General features: G+C 50.3%; 9 protein-coding genes across 9 annotated transcripts; 4 read left to right on the plus strand and 5 right to left on the minus strand.

Moving 5' to 3' along the window:
* Nucleotides 1-859: 859 nt before the first annotated feature.
* KVR01_013378 (uncharacterized protein) lies at nucleotides 860-1,713 on the minus strand. Its single transcript, XM_044781362.1, has one exon. It carries the CDS (start codon nucleotides 1,498-1,500, stop codon nucleotides 970-972), a length of 531 nt encoding a protein of 176 aa, XP_044637640.1. The 5' UTR covers nucleotides 1,501-1,713; the 3' UTR covers nucleotides 860-969.
* Nucleotides 1,714-2,091: 378 nt separating this feature from the next.
* On the plus strand, nucleotides 2,092-2,909 carry KVR01_013328 (uncharacterized protein; the record flags this gene model as incomplete). Its single annotated transcript, XM_044787530.1, has 2 exons — nucleotides 2,092-2,122; nucleotides 2,182-2,909. 2 exons carry the CDS (start codon nucleotides 2,092-2,094, stop codon nucleotides 2,907-2,909), a joined length of 759 nt encoding a protein of 252 aa, XP_044637590.1.
* Nucleotides 2,910-5,372: 2,463 nt separating this feature from the next.
* KVR01_013350 (uncharacterized protein) lies at nucleotides 5,373-7,353 on the minus strand. Its single transcript, XM_044784173.1, has 2 exons — nucleotides 7,086-7,353; nucleotides 5,373-6,982 (listed from the first exon to the last, which is right to left on the minus strand). The coding sequence occupies exon 2, from the start codon at nucleotides 6,414-6,416 to the stop codon at nucleotides 5,724-5,726; it is 693 nt and encodes a 230-aa protein (XP_044637612.1). The 5' UTR covers nucleotides 6,417-6,982; nucleotides 7,086-7,353; the 3' UTR covers nucleotides 5,373-5,723.
* A 177-nt stretch (nucleotides 7,354-7,530) lies between these two features.
* On the plus strand, nucleotides 7,531-9,511 carry KVR01_013364 (uncharacterized protein; the record flags this gene model as incomplete). The annotated part of the gene is made up of 2 exons (XM_044787052.1): nucleotides 7,531-8,550; nucleotides 8,724-9,511. The coding sequence occupies exons 1-2, from the start codon at nucleotides 7,791-7,793 to the stop codon at nucleotides 9,509-9,511; spliced, it is 1,548 nt and encodes a 515-aa protein (XP_044637626.1). The 5' UTR covers nucleotides 7,531-7,790.
* A 1,673-nt stretch (nucleotides 9,512-11,184) lies between these two features.
* Nucleotides 11,185-13,680, minus strand: KVR01_013399 (uncharacterized protein; the record flags this gene model as incomplete). Its single annotated transcript, XM_044786408.1, has 4 exons — nucleotides 13,416-13,680; nucleotides 12,765-13,361; nucleotides 12,206-12,728; nucleotides 11,185-11,792 (listed from the first exon to the last, which is right to left on the minus strand). The coding sequence occupies exons 1-4, from the start codon at nucleotides 13,533-13,535 to the stop codon at nucleotides 11,185-11,187; spliced, it is 1,848 nt and encodes a 615-aa protein (XP_044637661.1). The 5' UTR covers nucleotides 13,536-13,680.
* Nucleotides 13,681-14,079: 399 nt separating this feature from the next.
* KVR01_013353 (uncharacterized protein) lies at nucleotides 14,080-14,753 on the minus strand (the record flags this gene model as incomplete). Its single annotated transcript, XM_044783695.1, has 2 exons — nucleotides 14,080-14,187; nucleotides 14,232-14,753. The coding sequence occupies 2 exons, from the start codon at nucleotides 14,751-14,753 to the stop codon at nucleotides 14,080-14,082; spliced, it is 630 nt and encodes a 209-aa protein (XP_044637615.1).
* A 1,922-nt stretch (nucleotides 14,754-16,675) lies between these two features.
* Nucleotides 16,676-17,837, plus strand: KVR01_013331 (uncharacterized protein). The gene has a single exon (XM_044783111.1). The coding sequence runs from the start codon at nucleotides 16,677-16,679 to the stop codon at nucleotides 17,730-17,732; it is 1,056 nt and encodes a 351-aa protein (XP_044637593.1). The 5' UTR covers nucleotide 16,676; the 3' UTR covers nucleotides 17,733-17,837.
* Nucleotides 17,838-18,090: 253 nt separating this feature from the next.
* KVR01_013346 (uncharacterized protein) lies at nucleotides 18,091-19,755 on the minus strand. The gene is made up of 2 exons (XM_044788762.1): nucleotides 19,486-19,755; nucleotides 18,091-19,403 (listed from the first exon to the last, which is right to left on the minus strand). The coding sequence occupies exons 1-2, from the start codon at nucleotides 19,535-19,537 to the stop codon at nucleotides 18,313-18,315; spliced, it is 1,143 nt and encodes a 380-aa protein (XP_044637608.1). The 5' UTR covers nucleotides 19,538-19,755; the 3' UTR covers nucleotides 18,091-18,312.
* Nucleotides 19,756-20,327: 572 nt separating this feature from the next.
* KVR01_013360 (uncharacterized protein) lies at nucleotides 20,328-22,091 on the plus strand. Its single transcript, XM_044787183.1, has 2 exons — nucleotides 20,328-21,708; nucleotides 21,782-22,091. The coding sequence occupies exons 1-2, from the start codon at nucleotides 20,540-20,542 to the stop codon at nucleotides 21,951-21,953; spliced, it is 1,341 nt and encodes a 446-aa protein (XP_044637622.1). The 5' UTR covers nucleotides 20,328-20,539; the 3' UTR covers nucleotides 21,954-22,091.
* The last annotated feature ends 1,060 nt before the right edge of the window (nucleotides 22,092-23,151 follow it).

Here is a 23,151-nt window from a genome sequence, read left to right on the forward strand (position 1 = left end):
CCTGTTTTGTCAGCCTGTATGGTTCATTAACATCGGAGTCACTCTCCAAGGTAAAAGATGGTACCGTTTGAAATGTTAAGGGCCGTGAAGGCACTCGGCCAGTCCCCTATCAATCAGTTTCGGCAACAGGGCACAGGAGGATAATTGTTCAGCAGAGGTGGAAGGTGTGGATATATACCTCCTCGTGGAAGGAAACGGTAGTTGTTGGTTGTGTGATGGGTATAAAGTCACAGCATACTGAAGTAACTTGAAACAGTGCAAGCCAGGTGCTCTCCAGTGGTGTTGTTTATCGACTGGTTATTTGAACGGATGATATCATTATTCCATTCTTGAATTTGATCTGATCAAGGTGTGCCAGATGCCCCCGTACTAGCCGCCGCGTGATACTAGCCGAAAACTGCTGGTTTGTGGCGGCCGGGGAGGTGGTCTGTAGGATCCGAGATAGCTATCAGCAACAGGGGCTACCCAGATCGCTGCGGCATTGACTAGGCTGTAAGAGGGCGCACACCGAGAGCCGGCCCGGATGATCCCCAGGAGTTTCAAGGAAGGCCCTGCAAAGCTCCCTATCGATAAAGCTCACTGCCCCACCATTGCTTGAATGCAGTGGGTCACAGAGGGGTTCTATGTTTTTCTCTGCGACTCCAAGGCCATCCTACCGATGAGACCCACGTAAATTTGGTGCGCCCTCCGAGCCGAAACCTCCAGTCACACCGCAGCAGGACCTCAATGAGATCTCAATCGTGAACTCCATGGGTCGTACACGCACCATGGTCCACCCGGGTAGGTATTTCAAGTTCCATTTGGTACTACGCGAGTGGCTGGCCCGCAGGTGGGCAACTGGATGAGGAATGCATGTGCTGGTGGGTTCAGTCAGGCCAAGTTTGCGTCGTTCAAGTAGCTCCAGAGAGCTCTTTATTTGCTCTATATGTTTCCCGTTGCAGACCTCGTATTCCTCCTTGCGGTCTCAAACTAGCTCATATAAGGTGAGATGAAGGGGGCAATGAAGTCACGCTTTCCGAGCTCAATGCCCTCCTTGCGCAGAATGTTGTAGGCGGTCGTGACGTGGAAGTAGATGTTTGGCAAGCTGTAGCCAGCAGCATAGTCCTGCGCCTTGAGATGCCCGGGGGGCTTGCCGGGCCCCATGCCGAACTCGACGAGCTCGTTGCTGCGGCTAGCGATCTTAGCGGCGTCAGCAGACGCGACCACGGCAGCGGCAGCGTCGATGCGGGCGCGGGCGTCGGCAACCGTCTTGAGGGAGTCATGGGCGCCGAGGCTCTTCGGCTCCGTGCCCTCCAGGCGGGCAACGAGCTTGACGACCCAGTCGGCGACGAAGTGGAATTGGCTGGCCAGGGGAAGCATACTCTCGTGGAGGCGGGCGGCTAGGAGGGCCTCTGGGCTGGGAGAGGTAGACTGCTCGACCTTGTCAAGGAGGTGGGACAGCACCTTGACGGCGGCTGTGGCGTGCGGGAGGGTTCCGTCTGCGAGCGTGTAGGAAGACATGATGGCTAAGACTGAACGAGTGGGTTAAACTGGAAGGATATGAACTGCTGATGGTGGAGAAGGGGGATCTTGAGAGCTTTTATATTGTGGTAAACATTGGGCAGGTGTAACGGAAATTAATAATATAGCACAGGGGAGGTCAGCAACGGCAGCTAGAGAGACCGACACAAGTAGCATCCGATCGGGCTGATTACCAATACCCGTGGGTCCTCCCTTCGTTTATTCTGCACCACCAGCTTGAAGCGAGACAGGCCCACCAAACGCGAACCAAGCTTCACGTCCCGAATTAAGCTTGTCTTGGAAAGGTGGTCTGCATGAGCTGAGATAGCGATGACCCGACAGGGACCCCCTTGTTGTATGACGACAAATGGACAGTCTGCCAAGTCAGCCTCTCGTCTCCCTTCAACTTGAACCTTTCTAAGGTTGGCTCGGAAAACAATCCGAATATTTTATGACGAAAACACACATCGGGAACAGGGGACACACACAATTGGCATGAACTTGCTAATGCCCGGACGGAACGAGGGTGCTAATAGAAGGAGAGTTGGAAGCAACTACCTAGGTACAACCTTAGCCTCCACGGCACTGAGGATGGTGTCACAAGATTCCCGCCCGAGCCATCGTGAGTTGTGTCTAGGTACTTTCCGATTCAAGGCGAGGACTCGAACCTTTAAAATGCAGAATCTGATTTGTGCGGCGGGTATCTTTACGTCGGCCATGCGAAGCCCGCAATCCTCAACGACCATTTTGCACATGATGCTTTTGATGGAAAGCTTATCGTCCGGTTCGACGACACAAACCCCGCCAAGGAAAAGCAAGGGTTTGATGAAGCAATTCTTCATGATCTGGATCTGCTCGGAATCAAGCCGGATCAAACCACCTACACCAGTGACTATTTCTCCCGACTCTACGGCATCGCGGAGAAGATGATCCGTGATGGCCACGCTTACGCCGACGATAACGAACCGGAGGCCATAATAGCGGAGAGAAGGCAAGGCCTTCCCAGCAAGAGGCGAGACCGGCCTTGCGAGGAGAGCCTTGCCATGTTCAACGAAATGTACACGGGGACGCCACTTGGAGGAAAGCACTGCATCCGAGCTCGGATCAAGTTTGACTCAATCAACCTAACTCTGAGAGAACCCATTATAAACCGGTTTCATGGTCAAAAGAACATGCAGAGCAATCTTCTGGAAAGTTCCATAATACCTCACGAACGGACGGGCTTGACCTGGAGGATCTATCCGACGTACGATTTTGCCTGCCCGGTAGTTGACTCGATCGAAGGAGTCACACATGCCCTCCGGGCGTCAGACTATGCCGAGCGGAACGAGCAGTATGCCTGGTTCCTGAACACCCTGGGCCTCCGTCAAGTTCATCTTTGGAGCTTCGCCCGCACCAGCTTCACTTGAACCATTTTGTCAAAACGAAAGCTGACCAGGCTCGTCGAATCCGGCGTTGTATCCGGGTGGGACGATCCTCGCATGCCCACAGTGAGAAGCATGCTGCGTCGTGGCTTCCAGACCCTGCGTGAGTTCATGCTACGGCAAGGTTCAAGTCGCAACCCGGTAGTTGTGGACTGTTCGACACTATGGGCCATGAACGAGGAATTTATTGATGCAGTGGCGTCGCACCACACGGTAATCAAGAAAGACCAGATGCTTAAGGCGTCTATCTTGAACGGCCCTGACACACCCAGGGTTGTAAATTTATTCCTTAATTTCTTAATCTAACTAATTAGTTTTTAATTTAGTTTAGTTTCTTAGTCTTAATTAAAGGGTCTAACTAAGACCTACTAACTAAGGAATAAGTTATAATAAAACTAAAAGATTAAAAAGAGTAGGCTTATAATATAGTAGTTCTACTCTTAATATTAAATTTAGAAAGTTTATAGGTTTAATTCCTACTTAAATTATTTTTAATCCTAATTTTTTAATCTTAATCTACCCCTCTAACTAAACTAATTTAATTTAGTTAACCTCTTAATTAAAAACCTTTAATCTAATTAGAGTTAATAATTAAAGCTTTAATCTTAATTAAAGTCTGTAATTAAACTAATTCTAACTAATTTTAAGAGAGCGAGGATTCGCACCCGTTAAAACGAAGGAAAAACCTACTATTAAAATAAGTATATAATTTAATTATAAACTTAGTTATTATAAATATTATATATATTATATATATTATATATATTATATATATTATATATATTATATATATTATATATATTATATATATTATATATATTATATATATTATATATATTTATTGTCCTTTTAACTTTTATTATATTTATAAATAAAATTAAAATTTAATAACTATTTTAAAATATATATTTAGTAAATAATAATATATTTTAAATTTAATAAAAGTTTTATCTTAAAACTTTTATTTAACTTTAAACTAAATTTATTTCTAAATATAAGTTTTATAATTACGTTATATTATATAAAATAAAGTATTTAAATATATATTCTTTATAATTATTAGTTTATTAGAAATTAAGTTAAAAAATCTTAAAGTTAATATTATTTATTAATTAAAACTTTAAATAAAAATATATATATAATTTATAATAAATCTATCTTTTATACCTTTAAATACTTTAAAAATAGAAATAATAGAAAAATAGAATATTTATATTTATAAATTAATACATAACTTTAAAAACTTTTAAAAGGAGTATTTACAGGTTTTTCCTCCGTTTTAGCGGGTGCGAATCCTCACTCTCAATTTCAACCCTAGACACACCATACTCTGAGTACAAGCCAAGAAATCCGAAGAACCCTGCAATTGGGACGCGAGCTGTTACGTACGGCCCAACTATACTTTTGGAACATGTTGATGCATCATCCCTCATAATTGGCGAGGAGATCACTCTTTTCGAATGGGGAAACGTCATCGTGAAAAGGTGTAATGTCTCCAGAGATGGCAGAGTTACAGAAGTTTGACGTACTAAGCGAATCGCTTGGCTTTCTTCCGAAAGGCCCAGTTTAAGTGAGGTCGAATTATGGCAGTTTGATGATTTGCTCACGAAGGACACTCTGAGTCCAGATAACAACCTTGATGATTGTCTCTTCACTGACTCCGGTTGGATAAATGCGGCGCTGTGCAACGCTGACATGGCCTACCTCGGCGAGGGTGATATCATCCAGCTGGGACGGAAGAGCCCAGGAGGAAAAGCAGCCTTGTCAAAGATCCCTAGCGCTGTCAAAAACTAGGCTGTGGAGACAAAGTTGAATATGATAGTGGGGAAAATGGTCACGCGACTCTCTAGGGAACCCCGACAAGCTCGTTTGCGATGATACTGTATTCCCAGCACTTGAGCCTCTCTGTAAATCACGACAATGATTAGTCGGGACTGCCAGTGGGCGGCATCTGGGCCGAACGGTAACATGAGAATTCAGCCGCAGCGCAATGGTGACTCTAGCGAACATTACATTATATTTCTCAACATTGGCCTCACCGATATCATGGAGCAAATATGTATGCTAAGCAAGCATTCTAAAGTAATACAGCAGATGGAAGTCCCGTCTCCAGGACTGTCAACTTCTTCAAGTTACATGTGCAACATGTCTCATGCAAACCTAGGTATGGACCATTTACATCTTGAAGGCAGTCTTTGCTACTAGTAGAGCCTTGTCACAACCTTTCACTGTGATTCACAATCAGACACCTCAACAGCCTTTCTCTCTTCTTTTAATTGTTCAAGATGAAACTTGTGCCTAGTTATTAAATCGCTGCAACTCTTGACGCTTGTGGGAAGGGGTACTGCACCTTCTGTTGTTCTCTAGGCTAAATGGTGTGTGCCTAGGAACGTCCATGCTAGGACATGATATCACGACGAGGTATGTTGAAAAGGTGCTCATAGCAAGTCGAAGAGATCATGTTTTTCATAGCAATGACTGTAATAACTAAGACTGAGAGCAAACAAGAATGATAGCTAAAAAGGCTGATAGCAAACAATAACGAGAGGAATAACAACAGTGGCAACAGGAACAACAATCAGAACAACGACAGAAAAGACAAAAACAAACAATGAGAGAAATATGAAACAGTTCAGACATCATGATCCCTAGGCATCCTCCAAAAAGAAATCAACGCTCAAAGATTAGTCCAGAACGAGAAGGTAATCTAGTTGAGTTATCAAGTAGCGGATTGAACTCCATCTCCAGTCCTCCCTGTCTTGAGGTTGTCAGTCTTTCTTTTCGAGGTCCACATTCCTTCTATTTCCGGCTATTCGGTGCCTCAGCTTGTGCTCTTTTTTCCCTTGCTATCTTCTGTTCCCTTGCCTTCTGTCTCCTCTCCAGTGAAGCTTGCGCCGCCGCCCCTGACGTGTTCTGAGTGTCAGATGTTGCCCATTGCCTGCTAATCTGGTTAAACATGTCAGGAGCTTCTGAGGCCCGGGAGCCTGTCGCGGTTGTTGTGACGGCTTGGGAACTGGACGCTGGACGCTGGTCCAAGCCGATTGGAATTCTCTGAGATGTCCCAGTGGATGACGTGTTGGAAGTTCTCTGTGCTTCGTTCGACGCCTGGTCAAAGCCGATTGGAATACTCTGAGATGTCCCAGTGGATGACGTGTTGGAAGTTCTCTGTGCTCCGTTCGACGCCTGGTCAAAGCCGATTGGAATACTCTGAGATGTCCCAGTGGATGACGTGTTGGAAGTTCTCTGTGCTCCGTTCGACGCCTGGTCCACTGATGTTTGGCGCCCCCCCGGACTGTCGGTGCCATAGTAGCCATAAAGGCTACCTAGAGTACCTGCGCTATTTCTTTCATGTGGAGGGCTGGTTTGCACGCTGTCCGAAATGTAGGTTGCAGTAGTCGCTTGAGAACTGCGGTTAGGTGGTCCAGCCTGGCGCGTAGGTGTCGCCGCACGGCCAGCAGTTGCCTTGGGGTCGGTAGACTTTTCGTTGCCCATATTTCAGGAAATCCTCTGGTTTCGGATTTTAAGTAGGAAGGAGTTGACGATAACGCTTTGGGTGGATGGGCTGATTGTGGTGCACGACAACAACGAATAAGCTGAAGGTGTATGGACCCTTGTTATGGAGGTGGGAAGATGGAACAAAAGTCGGTAGCAGGTGAGAATGTGATGAGATTGTGAAAGAGAGTACTGTCCAGCAGTAAGAGTAACCAAGAGAAACTTGAATGTTTGAAACTGTATGAGATGATGATAAAACTTTGAAGGAGAGAATAGGACACGGCAAGACAGCGAATTTATATCCGCTCTCGGGTGGTATTTCGTGACTTTATCGCGTTCTCAGCATCCAGCAAAGTTTCAGCCTGAGCGGCGACGGGTCCAACGTTGATGGCCAGAGCCCAATCTTAGAAACCGGCCCTAGAAGGTCGCCGTAAGGAGGGCTACCATGCAACAATGCGGAGCGTTCACGGCGAAGGAACTCGAGCCAACATGCTCTTAAGGTGGAACTCGGTAGCATTTTCAAGGTCGTGTAGGCCTCAAAAGCGGACAGCAGTCGGTCAAGCGGTCTGGTCCAGTCCCGTCAACGAAAGAAAATGAGCAAGGACAGTCAGTGCCAGGTGGTAGTTGTGTATCGGGACAATGGAATTGGCGTAACAACTCAAACATTACCTTGGTAGATAACTCCTATTTTTCGACTCCAAGGCCATTGATCATCGTGAAGTGAGCTTGCACGTCCTTGAGTGATGGGCCCGCTCGCGCTGCTGGTCACCCTATTGAAGTGGGTCTTTGCAGCGATACGGCCGTGACAACGAGAATGTCGAGTCCAAGACCACTTGTGGGTCCATCTCTAATTAAAGAGTCCGGTTCTCGCAGTTGGCCTGGTTGTTTCATGTCGTCCAAGATCTCTCCACTTTGGATCCTCAAATACGTCGTCCCGGTTCTCAACCATTGGTTGTGTGGCTGCTTTGGGAGCAGCTGTTGGCTGGCTGAGCTGGTCCAAGGGGCTTTTGGGGGCTGGCACGGCGGCACAGTTGATCCGCAGCGACTGCATCATTTCAGCCATGGGTGGAGCGATAGCCCGAATGTGGCCCGTTTCCTCTTTACATAACACCGAGCAACTTCATCTAGTCCAGCAAGTGCGCGACCGCTCTGTAATTTGGCTTTTCGGTCTTCCAAAGTCTTGCGTGAATCGTCAAGTCAGTCTTTTTGCCGTTCTTGCAGCCACCTTGTCTCTATTTGTTCCAGTGCTGCCTCCAGTGTGCTGCATTCACACGACAAGCGCCGTACCGTCTCATCAACTCATCATCAATTACTATAAGTTCCACTGTTCAGCTGTCTTGGTCATACTTTATCCAGAGAGTTGTCTTCCTCAATATGTCCGACGAATTTCGAGATCGGAATATTGGGATCAGCACAGATTGGGAAAGAAACGATCATCATGAAGCGATGCGCGAGACTTGGTTGAAAGACGCACTCACTGAAAAACATGCCATCCCCGTCTTGAAGCTGGTCATGATGCATTACAAAGGAGGAAATCAAAAACCTGTCAAGATGCACCGTGGAATGTATGGATCATACAATGCGAATTGGCGTGTCGAGTTTGAGGAGGGATCAGCAATACTTCACATACCTATGCCCGGCCGCTCGGCTTTCTTTGACGAGAAGATACGCGCAGAGGTAGCTACGATGAAGATGATCGAGGCAAGAACGACGATCCCTGTGCCGCACATCTATCACTGGGGGTATGCTGCCGACAACCCGACCGGTTTAGGCCCGTTTATCATCATGGACTACATAGAGCACGAGAGAAACCTGGCTGATCTGGTGCTGCCGGCGAACAATCCATCATGGAATATCAATCTGCACGGAATGGACCCCAATGCTTCTGAAGAAACCTTGCTGAAGGTTTACCGGCAAATGGCCAATATATGGCTTCAGCTGTCTACCCTTGAGATGCCATGCATTGGGTCACCATCGTTTGATGAAACCTCCCAGTCTTTTAAAGTACATGGCAGGCCTGTAACGGAGAATCTAACAGGCATGTTGATGGATGGGGGCAATCCACGATGTGCACTGCCCGCTGAGACGAAAATATTTGCAACATCAAAGGAGTACTACTCCGCGCTCGCAGACAGTGAGTAACCCTTCCTTTCTGCGTAAAGTTTCCATTTGCAGTGGTGCCCATTACTTAATCGGTTTTGGGCTGTGGGCAGTATTTAACACTGAACCACCCCGATACTGGCGGCAGCCCATCTATGGTTGCGACCTTACCCTTGACTCGGCCCTTTAAGATCTGACCATCTCCAGTGCATCTTGCTGAACTCGCTTTCCAATACAACGGGGGAATAGATAGCTACGACGACTGCCGTGACAAATATGTGGCCCGTCAGCTTTTTAGGAGACTCTGCAAAGATGCCGCATTTCTCGATTCAGATGAAGAAGAGGAGCCATTCAAATTGTGGTGCGATGACATGCGACCGAGCAGTGTCCTGTTGAATGAGCACAATGACGTTGTCGGGGTCATCGACTGGGAATTTGCGTACTTTGCCCCAGCATCATTCACCTACGATCCGCCATGGTGGACAATCTTGGGGAAATTTGAGGTATGGGAAAAAGGCCTTGACGATTATTCGGCGAAGTTTGACCAGCACGTGCCATTATTACTGAAGGCTATGGAAATGGAGGAAGAACGAATGGAGAAAGAGGCCAAAGAGGAACCACCCGAGGTGGGGGCCTCAGTCCTGAGCTTCTACCTCGGCGAGCTTGAGTTGAACGATGCGAAGCCAAGGGTCCTCCCAAAGCTATCAGAGAAGATGAAGAAGCACTGGGAGACCGGTAGACACTACCTCAACTATGCTGCCCGGAACAGCTGGGCATTCGACCCCATATTTTGGAAATATATCGACCAGCGATTCTTCGGGCAAAACGTGCGCGGCGGATTCGAGGATAGGCTGCAATTGTTTTCGGAGTCGCAGCGAAAGAGGATGGAAGACTTCGTGGAGCGCAAGATAGCGCAATTGCTTGATGCCAAACTGAAAATATGGGATGAGCAAGAGTGCAAGGAGTACCTGGAAGATCTTTTGAAAGATCGTTAGCCGCATATTGAAACGCCTAGCCCCTATCACTGGTGTCTTTAACACTGCTATCAGATTTGTTTCTATGAGGTCAGATATCCACAGCCACAAAAAGGAAGGGTACACTCGAGCCCCATGGCATTGCCACTTATGATATAACATTGTTTGGAATAACATTCTACGAGATGAACCGTTTGGTGTTAATCTGAGCGCTTTAATCTCTTCGTCGCCAAGTATTCTACCCTGAGTTGTTCTGGATGTGAATATCTGATATCTGCCTTAACCCCCGTCTTACTCACGGAGAAGCAGGCTACCAACTAAAGTAATGACCGGAGCGTAACCCCAGTGATTCCAATGCCCATTTCCGAAAGAGTAGCAGACTGCCCCATCGGCAAACGCAACGCCACTTGCCGCAGGCAAGGCCCAGGCGAGAGACTTCTTGGTACCGAAGAGCGCTGCAGAGGAGATGGCGATACCCATAAAGATCCCATAGGATGTCTCTGACACCATCTGGGACATGCATTAGCTATATAACTGAGTCGGTCTTGATGTGTTGAAGAGGCACGTTATTGCTCAAAGGCGATCTCAAATACGAATGGCAATGTGTGTAATTGACCGATCAGTGAGAGTCGGTCGGCGATTCTAACTTCAAGGGTTGGGTCTAGAGACAGGGTATTGATGAAATGCTTACAAACAGCCATCAGGGCATTGATAACGTCCTCTGCGCTCGTTGTAGATGGCGGTGAGAACTCAAAGAAAGTCAGGGCATTTGCAGGACGAGCAATGGCATTGATGCCAAAGCCGACGAAGATGACGGCGAAGGCATGAGCGGCGGCGTAGAGGCCCGAGGTCTGCGAGGGTGCCATATTGCTTTGTGCTGACTACAGGCTGGTCAGCATCAACTCAGCTGGTGTCTTCCACCCAGAACGCACCGCTTCCGTGCAGGATAGAAGCCCTTCTGGACATATACGTACTATTGATTGCACAGCAACTTGGAAACAACACGTGCAGATTGCCTAGAGGAGCCTTTCAAAAGTCCCACGAAGTTGAGAAGATGAGCGAAGTGCGAGACGAGATCGTTTGTTGCCAGTCTCTGTTCCCAAACGTTGCAATAAGGTGAGCTTTGTTCGGAGGACCCAGAGAGTCCAGATGTCCGTTTGTGCACCTCGGCGACTAGAGTTTATCCGACCTAGCTGGTCGTCCATCCGTGGCGTGGCACGGCTCGTGTCAGCTGAGAAGGATTTTAGCTGCTGCCTGAGCGGCTGATATCAATGGTTACCGCCTTAGCTTGTCATTACTAAGTAGGTATGCAACAAGAGGTGCTTTCGCACTACATAGGTAACACATATGAAAAGGTTGCTGTGTTAATTTGCTTTAAGCTGCTACTTGAATGTAACTCATACTAATTCCATTTCAAGGTTTGGAGTTTCAACCTTACTTCCAATACAAATCTTTCTTATTCATGTGATAAAGTCACAGGTTGTCGAGGTTGACCTCATTCTTAAGTGGCATATAACGTTTACGACTGCGAGGGGACGGAAGGATAAACTAGCGCAGTTGTTGGCAGGCTATGCTAGTAGCTCACGTCCACTCAAAGCCGTGGAGAGAGAAGAACTGGCCATTGGCTCAAACGATGCTATCACTAGTACCGGCCCGTCGAAAAATAAAAATGAGTGGCATGAATCTTGTGAACATCAGCGGACCTTGAATTGTTCGCACTTCGCCTCATCCCACTCTTCACCGTCCATTATGCCTTGCACATACGCCTCGCCTACAACCTTCCAATATCTATCCCCTCCATCCTGTTCATCAGGCCTTACCACCAGAGGCACTCTCCCACCCTTGGCAAGCACTATCACATCGCCCTCCGCCGCTGACGAAGGCACCAAGCACAGGTACCCATTTGCGCCGCGAGCGAGCCGCCGGCCGTAACTCCCGTCGAGAAACCGGAAGAACCCGCCATACTGTCGCCGCGTCTTACGCAGGTAGCCTAGGAACGCGATGGGCCTGGTCCGACTCCCTACATTCCACCGATGGAGGTCGCTCAGTGTCTTGAGAGACGCGCGCCAGCTGTAGAAGTACTTCTGCGCCGCGATCTTGCGGCCGCGGCCCGGGGCTTCTTTGCTGGCTTCGGTGCGGCTGGGGTACGTGCCGGTGCATAGTGTCTGCCAGTAGACAGCTAGCTTGTCATCCGGTTCCTCCTCCACCTCTTCTGCGACTGTTTCGTCCTGGGCGTTGACGACGTCGGTCTTGCGGACATGCCCCGGTGTAGCTGAGAATCTTTGCCGGGGGTTTGTGGGCACTTGCTCGCATGCAAACGCCTCCCAGTGGATGTATGATGAGAGGTGAGGAACAAGGACTGTAGTAAAAAAACTGTAAAGGCTCGCCAGCCACTTGAAAATGTGCCCTAGCCCCTGCAATGCTTTGAGCATGCCTTGAGGCTCGGGTTTCTTTTCCTGGGCGGGCTCCTCTCCGCCCGATGGCACTGACGCACGAATCTGCCGAAGCGGTTCTGAGAGCTTGATGATTTTAGTTACCTCGTGCGCCTCCAAAATTAAAATCTCCGGTGTCTCGCCATCGGTCGTCTCGAGAAACTGAGGGCGACACAGGCTTTGTTTTGTGGCATGGGTGTTGCGCGGACGATCTAGCGCGTCATATAGGAGCGGAAGGACGGTGCCCTGAGGGTCAAAAAGTCCCTGCTAGGAGCGGGTGAACATGCTCCGAGGATGTCAAGCGATCCAGTTTCGCGTATCAGTCTACATGCGAAGTCGGAGTAGACCGCGCTGATTGGGAGGGAGTAGTCTGGCTTTATACCCAGAACCAACTCCTGTTCTGTGGGCTGGCTCGGGTGAGGTATCAGAGCCTCCGTCTTGTTCGTGTTCTTGTTCATGAGACCTAGCAGAGAGTAGATTTTGTCATGGGGTTTTGTCGCGCCGCGAAATTGGCATCGAATCATCATTTCGAGGAGCCTGTTCGCGACGGTTGCTGTGCAGTTGCGAAATAAGATCTCCGATATCTGCAAAGACAGGTATCGTGTGACAATGTCTTGGTACAAAACACCAAGTTCGACGCTGTTCCATAAACGCACCACGCCGAGCCCATGGTTTCCGCCCAAGCAGAGATCATCCCAGGATATTGAATAACGTCCAATCATAACGGTCGCATTTGTTGCGAGGATGATCTCCTGGAATGTCCAAGAGCGACACCACCAGTCGGACTCGAGCACGTGCTGGATGGTCTGATCTCCCATGTACCGAAGAAATTTGTCTGGCACTTTCCCCTCCGAAGAATTCCATGATGGCACGTTTGCAAGGTGCAACATGTCTTTCGCGCTCTCGAGTCGCCAGCTAGAGAGACCACTGTCCCCGTCACGACGCAGGTGTAGCCGCTCGCGTGCGTCCTTGGCCAGCTCTCTCAACATAGTAAACGCACTTTCGGTGTCTTTTTCAACACTGTCTCGCAGCCAGATGATAGTCCTCGATGCCCGTCGGTAAATATCACCCATGATCTTAACCTGTTCGCTGCGCTCCGCCTCGTCTGATGGTCCTTGATTGATGCAAATTGCATCAACCCACAAGGTGATTGGACGGTCCGGTTCACGTAAATTGAGTAGCGCGGTCCGAAGATTGGGACGGATATCCAGAGTCTTACCATTGACTTGGATAGGCGTGTGTTCTGTATTATTACCCCATACATAGCTCAGTGCCGCGTAAGAACCCGCGCACTTGTCCAGAGAGGTTTCGTACAGACGACATTCTATGTCCTCCTGCCTGGTACCGGGAAAGACTTCGATGAGCCGTATGGACGACGGTCCCACGCGCAATGGTTCGTACTGAAACTTTTGTGTTATGGCCAGATTTCGTGTTCGATCCTAGTGTGCAGTTAAAAGGCTGTACTTGGGCTTCCGGGCAATGAGGACATGTACCGGAAGGATGAAGCTGAAGTCATCGGGCTTGTTGGGTCTATTCTCGTGTACAGCCGCTGCTGCCTTTTGTGCACGAACTTTGATCACCGTACCCAGGGTTCCGATGAAATGTTGAGACATTGTGTGCAGGATGCTCGTGCTTCGAGGCGTCGGGATTCGATTGGTGTCTGCTATGTCTTGTCCATCTGATTAAGATGACACGAGTAAATGGGGATCTCGCGGCAAAATCTGCAATGTCTGGAGGCGCGCTCATGCAGGATTGCCGTTTGCAGGTGCGGTGCAGCTGCAATTTCCTTTTCCTGTCAGCCCTAGAAGTCGTTGCCACGCGACCCCGTCTCCTCCTTGTCTCCTGGATTACTAATGGAAAATGAGCAGGACTGGGAATATGGCTAAGCGGCGATTTATTGGCTGTCCAGGCCCTGAAGCTTACGCCAGGCAGACGCAAGCTAGAACCCCTTGCCCTCCACAACAACTTTGCGTTGGAAATTTATGGAACCCTTCAAACCGAGCGTAAGAGATTTCTATACTCCTTCTCGGCGCGACAATTTGCCTTGCACACTTGACTTGGTGATTTCAGCCTAGCCCACGACACATAAAGTTGTTTCCTTGCGCAGTAGAACATGTTGACTACGCTTTGTTTGTCCCCGGGTCGTCCATTGCCACATTAATACGTCGCCATATACCCCTTGCCCACCGCACCAGACGGCGCCAGAGCGCTCTGGGATACCACCATGTCCGACGGGTATCCCATAGGTCGTATGCCATGAGAAGGCTAACCGTGCATGCTATGGCAATGAGAAGTACCACCACACACACCCAGGCACTTATCGGAGAGCCGTTGATCTCCATTATGTTCATACCGAATATGCTGGTGACCAGATTGAGAGGGATGAAGATGAAAGCCAACTGGGTCAACTTTTGCGAGGACTGGGCTTGCTGGATGCTGGTGGCCGAGTCGAGGACATTGATGGAGCTCATGAGGAGCTGGAACGTGTCCATGAGAAATCGCTCGGAGACTTCGGCCTCCTTCAGGATATCGCTGAATATTGTCTCAAAGACACCATCGGATGCCTGCACAATACCTTGTAGGCCCTCTTTCACCTCAGGATGTATCCACTGCTTTGCGTACCTTACATCTTTGCGCATGTCCATGAGGTTTTTGCGCAGCTCATGGAGACGGTTGTGAACCTCGTGGCCGACGGGGCCTTGGAGGTCGGGCCGTCTCACGTCGTTGAAAGCGACATCACTAATGCTCTGGTTGAGGCGTCGAGAATTGTACATCCATGTGGATGCGGCCAGGAGCCACAAGAGCGGCCTCGAGGATAACTGCTCCTCCATCATCATGTGAAGGTGCCATGGGTGGCTGAAGAATTGCTTGAAGCATTGGAAGAGGGAACCCTTTGTTTGGCCGAGGAGCCAGGGCAGTATCAAGCCACCACGGCTGGTAGAGACCGGCAAGTGCAGTCTTGTCGGCAACACAGATGCCCGCGATGATCCGTCAACAACACCCTCGACGGGTGCATCCACAAGGAAGATGCCTGTTACTTCTGTCAGCTGCTGCAGGTCAAACTCAATTGTTCCCTCCGAGCAGTCACACTGAAATACGTACATATATTGTCGCGTAGGCTCTCGTAGTAGGATATACACGTGTTCCATTCTTCCCAAAAGTTACCTGTATTGGGGATAGGTTGATGGCGACGCCCTACGACGTTCCGGTCTTGCACTTCGACCATTGCCCTTCGCGGGTCAGTCCCCGTCGGCTTCCACTCAAACACTCCATCAACGTGCCAAAACCTGTGAGACTCCATGTCGTTGGGATCTTGAATCAGTTGTCTCTTGCCTGTCTCAGAACTGCAAAAGGCTGCTGTCCATAAATCCTCTCCCGTTGGATTCCGCGCATGCTCACGGAAGAAGGAGACATCGATATGCAATCTGGCACTCAGTTCGACCATCCATCTCAGATCAATGTTTTCGATCACGATAGCCACGGGATCTCGCATTCCACTGGCCGAAGATGTGATATGCGGGACGTCCTCGGGCGTGATCAGAACTTTTGGTTGCCCTAGATGCCCTAGAGAATAAGATATCGCCCTTGTCTTGCCTCGCTGAGTTGTGGCTGGACTCGGGGGGAGAAAATCCCAAGTTTGGCTCAAGGACATGGTATCCTGCGACGCACGTTGCTCGCTTCTCATTCTGTGTTGAAATGTTGTGGTAAATCGTTGACCGATAAGAAAGAATTTGAAGATGGGATTCCAAGAAAATTGATCAGGGAAATTTACCCGCCAGAACGTGCAGCCAGTGGTAACGAACTGGGACCCGATTTTAAATCATGCAGACCTTTCTGTTGTGCAACAAGAGGAGCTTAACATCCGAAGCCGGAAGAGAAGACGCTGGATAGATGCAGCTAATATCTGAGCGTATGCAATCAGGCGGCCAAGGTGGAAGGGGCCCACGAAGATCCCCTTCAATGTCTCCCGTGAACTCCCCCTCCCTTCATGCACGTTTCCTACTCACTGTGCCACATCAGAGAGGGGATAGAGGTACTTAAACACAAACATGTCCAACGCAACACTGCAGAGCAACCACCTCGGTAATTGTGTATTGCTTGGGGGGTGAGCCCCCCCATCTATGGATGCCCCCCTCTTTAGGCCCCCCTAGACCCCAGAACAGAAACCAAATGTGTGAGCCTTGTTAATAGTGTGGCAAGTAATCCAGGAAACATAGTTTAACAAGAATTGCAGAGGGTTAACGCTTCTTACTGTATATGGTTATCTGGAAACTAATAAATATCATGATATGTCCAGGGGCCATGTCTTGAGCATTTACCACTGGATGAAGGCGCAATATATGTCCTTGGACGTATACGGAATAGAAGCGAAACCACATACAAGGCGTGCAATGCCTGTTCAAATCTCCTACTACTCCTACAGCATACACCACAAGACAAGGTCCGCCGACTTCGCTCCTGTGGTCCAGGTCAGTCAACAGCCTCTATACAGTATCATGCGGGCTGATACACACTTGTACACCCTGCTTGGCACTTCATGAGGTATACCGGACAAGGAACTCAAGGTCATCTTTATTGCTCTGCCTACGACACATTTACAACTCCGTCCGGGTGGAGACGAGTAGGATATTAATATTGCCACTAGAGGTAAGATTAGGCTTAGCGCAATTAGTAACACGCCAGCCAACATCCACCCACCCAGACGTTGGATCTGTGGGGACGCGTAACTGTTGGACCGACCAACTTACCATCAGATGAATCCTTGGCGCGTGAAGGCCTGTAGCATCGTGAGGGGTCACCTTCTCCAGCACGCCGTGACAACAAGGCGTATCAGTTCAGCACGTCAGACAGCCCAGAACAACACGCAAACAATGGCACCTCAGCTCATCTTCGGGACAGGCGTCCTCGGCATGGACGGGACCGAGTTCCAGGACAAGGACGCCGTCACGGACCTGCTGAGCACGCTCAAACAGCTCGGCATCAACCGCCTCGACACGGCGGCTCGCTACCCGCCCTTCAACCCAGGCAGGTCGGAGCAGCTCATCGGCGAGGCAGACACGAGCGGCGCGTTCGTGGTGGACACGAAGGTCTACACCGAGGTCGGCGACGGCAGCGGTGATCTCACGCAGGCGGCGATGCAAAAGTCAGTGGGCGGCAGCCTCTCGCGGCTGCAGCGGCCACACGTGAACGTGCTGTTCGCCCACCGCCCCGACCCGGCCACGCCGCTCGAGGAGCAGGTCCGGGGCTTCCAGGACCAGGTCTCGCGGGGCCTCGCGAGGGAGTGGGGCGTCGCGAACCACCCGCCCGAGGCGCTGGAGCGGATCATCGCCCTGTGCGCGGAGAAGGGCTGGGCGAAGCCGACGTGGTACCAGGGCACGTACAACATGCTCACGCGCGGCGCCGAGGCGCGCGTGCTGCCCGTGCTGCGGGCCCACGGCATGTCGTTCCTGGCCTCGCATGCGCTCGCGTCGGGATTCCTGACGGGCGGGCATGTTGACGCTGAGGGGAGGCCTACGGGCCGCTTTGCTAAGAATGCGAATCTTGCACATCCCGAGGTGGCGGCTGCGATGAAGGAGTTCGTGGACGGCTGTAGCGCCCACGATCTGCAGCCCGTCGAGGTTGCGAGCCGTTGGACGTCGCACCACTCCGCGCTCGGCGACGGTGACGCTATTGTTCTGGGCGCGAGTAAGCTGGAGCAAGTGGGTGATACGGTGGCACATATCAGCAAAGGTCCGCTTCCCCAGGAGATGGTTGTGCTGGTGGACAGGGTTTGGGCCACGGTGACACCAATACGCGGCTCGATGATATGAAGAAGTGGTAATTAAAAACGCATATCGTTGTTTTTAGGCCTGGGCCGTCTGGTATTGTACTGGATAGACGCTAGAAGAAAATTGATGCATACATGTTATGTGAAGCTGATGTCTCTGGTTAAACATCATGAGAATTGCCAACAGTTGCAAGTGTGACGGGGTCAATCTGGGATCGCATGAGTGTCATGTGCACAGGGGCTTTCCAGGGCGAGCTCGGGTTTACGACGGACGGTGCCTTACGCTTGGAGTGAACCGAGGAAGACTCCTGAGATTACAAGTTGTCAGGTGGCTGGTCCACGACCACATTCCCTCCTAAGTTCAGCACCATGTCTCAACTGCATAAATCAAGCCAACCATGCCAAAGGTTCAAAAGTCTGCGATTGTGTGGTGCTAATTCAAAGCGACAGTCGGAAGACACAGAGGCATCTTTAAAGGATCTTCCGAGTTCTATGATGGATCGCCAAAGGCATGAAGGCCAGCAACTCCGCGTATCAACCCCCAAGTCCGCGAGCAACCAGACAGCCTTCACAATTTCCAGTTCCAAAGCTCTTGTTCGTATAGCCCGTGCTGAGTGGATTCCTTAATGCTTGACCTCGCCCTCCATATCTTCGGCCGTAACAATCTCTCTCGGCGGGAAAGCGTCCCAGTCATCGCGGAGCTCGGTCCCAGAGAGTTCCGCCATCTTTTCCGCCGCTATTTTCATTATCCGGGGGTCCATGACAGATCGGGTGTTGCGCACCAGCTCATACGCCTGATCGAAGTCACGCCGCGGCAGGTCGCGAATGGACCTCAAAATACACGCAGTATCAAAGCCATATTCGTCGTTCCCCATCGCCCCCCTGAAAACGGGTAGCTGCGGATAGTCCCTGCCCCTAGATTCCATGCGGTACTTCAAAATGGACTGTGAGGCGATGATCCAGACGGGAAGGTCTTTGTGTCCGGCATCTACCACTACCATGTAGTCAGTGAACTCAGTAGGAGGAGGGTATCCTTTTGTTGAACACAAGGTCTTCCATGGTTCTCTTGATGATGTCCGCACTGCGAGTTGTCCCAGCGGTATGATGAACTCAGGATTGGAAATTGGTCCATGGCACGAGGCATCAGCTGGTGGCAGTCGGTATCGAACTTGATAAAGAGGATCTGCTCTGGGTATCAAGCGCATCGGGTTTTCAGGTTCGGGAACCAGATTTGTTGGGCACTCGATTACGGCCATGCCGGCCCGTAACCCTAGTTCGAGATAAAGTTGATATTCGTCTCCGGTCGTCTCATCCCTGAAGAGTGGTATCTTCGGCCTGCCTTCTGTGCGGACTTTCAGCGATGGTAGGTTCTTGTGTTCAAGCTGAGAGAGTTTTCGGAGCCAGCGCCGACTGTCAGGATCTTCCAGCAGCTTGTCGCTTGCTTCGCTCATGTCTAGAATTCGCACGGTATCATGGGGCCATCCGCGTCCTGAGTCCGGCCAGTTCTTCCACGGACTGAAGTATACAACCTCGTCGAGATGATCGCCATGCTCCTCTTGATATGATTCATGACCGTCATCAGATTCGCATTCATCGTCGGATTCGGACACGTCCAACACTTCTAGAGGTGGCATTGGCTTGTCCTTCCACAGTGCGGCCATGTATCGAGACGTGACTCCGTGATGAGCAGGCTCCGACTCGGCCTCCATGGCAGCTAGATGATTTTGATCAGTGGCCATGGACATGGCTCGATCGCAAACGGGGGAGCAAGGAAAGGAGCAAAGAGCCCGACTCACCATCCGGCACAGAGGCTTGTGGCGAGCTCGACGACACTGGTGGCGGGTCCATTGTCTTTTTGGGTGAAATCAAATGTGAGGGTTTTCGCAAATATCAGAAAGGTTGTTAAAGTATCAGGAGGAAGCAAATGAGTTTGAGGTTGATCAGGCCTTGGGGTGAATGCAAAAGGTCTGGGGTGACTGTGAAGTGTCCGCAGTGACTGCGAACGGTCTGGAGTGACTGTGAGAGGTCTGGAGTGACTGTAAAAGGTCTCTGGGGCTGGAAGCCAGTAGAGATAGCGGGGTAGTTGCGCACTGCCTGGTGGCAGCCTTGATTCGCCAGGTACCTAGGTACTTATTAATAGCAACCATTTTTAAGCGCGCTGATTAGCCGCCCACCTGGGGCAGAACCACCCACAAAAATGGATCTCGCTTGCAACAGGCGCCAGTTTACCCGGCATACCGGTCCCCTTCAAACCACACAGTACAACCGCCGAGGACTCAAAAACAGCAGTGGATACTGGTTTACCGCTCAATGGATGCCAACGAAACGCCCGGGTGGCCTGATATACCCATGCAGGGTCGTGATATATGGCCACGGCCTGTCTGAGACTGTCCCATCAGGCCTCGTTCGGCCGTAGCAAGAATCCTGAAGGATTCAACCAGCCAATTGGCGATGCTCAACCGGACCAACAGTCAGGGGGCGAAGGCTAGAGGGCATGAGCAACGCGCCTGGCCCGGGAGCCTACTGGTGAAGCAATTGTCGACCCCACGTCTCCTCACAGTCAACTTGACTGCAGGCATGATGCCCATTGGGAACATTGGAGCTTTAATACCTACTTAAGGTACCTTCCGGTGAAAACTCAGTGCCATTGAAAATGAATTTGTAACCCGACGAGTGTGATCCGATACTTGAAGACCTAGCCACGCTTTCACACTTCGAACGCCGTCAGACTGTGATCAACAGTTATCTGACGTCCTTGGATATTCCAGTCTCTTGACTACTACTCATTGAAACCTGATCAAACATTGTCTTATTTCACTTGCCCGGCCTCGTCTTACTGCAATATTTGAGATGCCTCCAAAACAGCTCCCACCTTTCAACCATGAGAAGCTCCTCGATATTAATATACAATCAGAAACACCAGAGAACATCAGGGCCCTGCAGGACCAGATCCAAGTGGCGGAACATAACGTAATCGCTGTCCTGCAAGCTGCACAGAAGATAGCAGACACATTTTCGAGTTTGGATCGCGTCACCAATTTCAACTTACAGATCATCGACAACCTAGTTCAGGATATTAGGACCATCTATCGTCTGCTGCGTTCGAGATTGTTCAGTCAGTTCCCTGGAGTCCCCCCGCGTGGACAGCTAGCAGCTCCAGGTGATCGGATACCGGAGAAGATTCGGGAGAACGCCTACAGCTGCCTATGCCCTCTGACAGTGTTGCTCCAGAGTGTGGCCCAATGCTTCAGCGACCTCAAAGTATCTGCTCCGTCGGAGGCTGGTAACGACGCATGGGGGACCATTCAGCCACTTCATAGGCTTCTACGCCATATGGAGGGACGCCTGCTCACAACCAACAATGTGGTTCGGAACGAAACCGGAGACTATATCGGTCTGGCCTTTTGCATCATGCTGCATGAGAGAAACTCTCGGTACCTGGTCACGTCCACGTCACCATCCTACGGCTCATTGAAGGGGTTGGACGACTATGGCAAGCACTTGCGAATCCTCCATATGAGACGAATCAGACAGTCTTTGTCTGAGGAATTCAGCGGTCGTGTTCAGCTCCTACAGGCATACTCAGAAGACGTGAAGAGGGAGCGACGTGCGGCGGGAAAGGCGTGGAGCGGTGCTATCAGCACGACGTTGGATGAACCCGAGGTCATAAAGGGACACAACGCCGCCTTCAGGACAACAGGCCGGTTCATGACTGCCTGCCTCTTGGACCATCTGCGTTTCCAGATAGGAAAGACAGCGTATGCGGCAGATATTGAGAACGCGACGACACGCAAAGAGAGAAGCGTGGCCGGTCCTACTTCATGCGCTGAATGGGAGTTGTACGTCACGCTTCTGCAAAGCCCTGACCCCGAAGAACCTTACGCTCCGCAATATGTTGCGGTCACCTACGGAATGCCCAAGTCAAAGACTTGGGAGACAGACAAGACCAGTTCAAGGCCAGCTCCGACAGCCCAGAGGTCTCCCGCACCAACTCCTCTTCCACCTATGTCCAGGCCAATGTAAGTAGATCCTCGCCATTTTGTCTGATTCTACTTGCGTGCGAATTTGAATCACTGACCTGATAAATTGTAGTCCACTCAGACCGGGGCAGGCGAAATCAGCGACCTTTGCAAATCATTCACAGGCTCCCCCACATCCAGCTGCCGGTCAGGTTATTGTGCAGATGCCGACGCCTCCGAGGCAGCCTGAGCCACAACAGGCCGACCCTCCGAAGAAGGCAAAGTCCAGGTGGGGTCTAAAATAATTATCCAGTCGAAGCTGCATGATGAGAATCTGGGAACATTGTATCGAATCTGTACTAGACGGATATTCAATGTTGTGCTTGCAATATGATAGTGAATACCATAGGGTATCCTTAATCGACGCTTTTGTCTTGTCTGAAGTTTATGTCCATCTACGTGGCGCGTACTCGGTATGACTGGCTCAACATTGTGTGTGAAACATGTAATATAGAATCGGTCCAGGGAGACTTCTAGTGATTCTGTAGGATTCACATCGTACCTTCAATGTTCTCTCCGGGGGTGGAGGGGCAAGGGGCGGGTTTGATGTGGGGGCCATGAAAGCCTGGTGGTGCCTGTGTACGAGGTTAGGGTAAGCACTCGCGGTGTGCTTCATGTCAAACGCTGACACGAACTCCAACCTTGGATACCTAGGTAGCCTGGTCAATAAAACATAGTATCCCGTACAAGTCCAAACAACTCAGAACAAAGACAATCTCGCCCTACAATGTACCATGAAAACAATTGATTTGATCCAGGTCGCCCGGGAGCAGAGCCCTTCATCCCCTCTAGTCTTGCCGTCATCTATCCGTCAGCGTATTTATTCGTAGGTCAGTCTGACCCCTACTCGTAGTAGATATGTGGTTTCGCTTCTATTCCGCACACGTCCGAGGACATACAGGGCGCCTTCATACGATGGTAAGCACTCAGGACCCAGCAAGCCTCCGTCATACGTCCCATTTACATGGTCTCAAATGACCAGAGCTCTGTGACTTCCATGGTCTGCTTCTATCATGCCGCAATTTACACAGCGAGGTGTGGAGGCTGCTACAAGTAGTTGCCTAGGTACCTGTAGATTCATCATTCGCTACGTAGAAGATCTGTCACTCGGTCGGGCCTTTCAGAAAATCAATGTTGGAACACCACTTGCGCCTTCGAGCCTCACACATCTGAAAGCGGTACTCAGCGAGGCATCTTGTTACTCTTTCCCGATTTCACGCCCACAATTAGCGGATAGCTACATCATCGGCCGTCACAGGTTTGCACCCAAAGTTATGGACAGTACAAATCAGTCTCGTCGTTTGGGGCTGAGACGCCATGTCACGATTCGACTTGGCGACGAGTGGGATTTGAAACTCTTGACCGAATGAGGGCGGACCGTTGAGCATCTTTTAACAGGAATTTCCCCTGCCATCCTCGACCTGAGCGTCGCGTGCGACATTT

Source organism: Diaporthe batatas, assembly GCF_019321695.1.
Source record: "Diaporthe batatas strain CRI 302-4 chromosome Unknown Contig00026, whole genome shotgun sequence".
NCBI lineage: Eukaryota > Fungi > Ascomycota > Sordariomycetes > Diaporthales > Diaporthaceae > Diaporthe > Diaporthe batatas.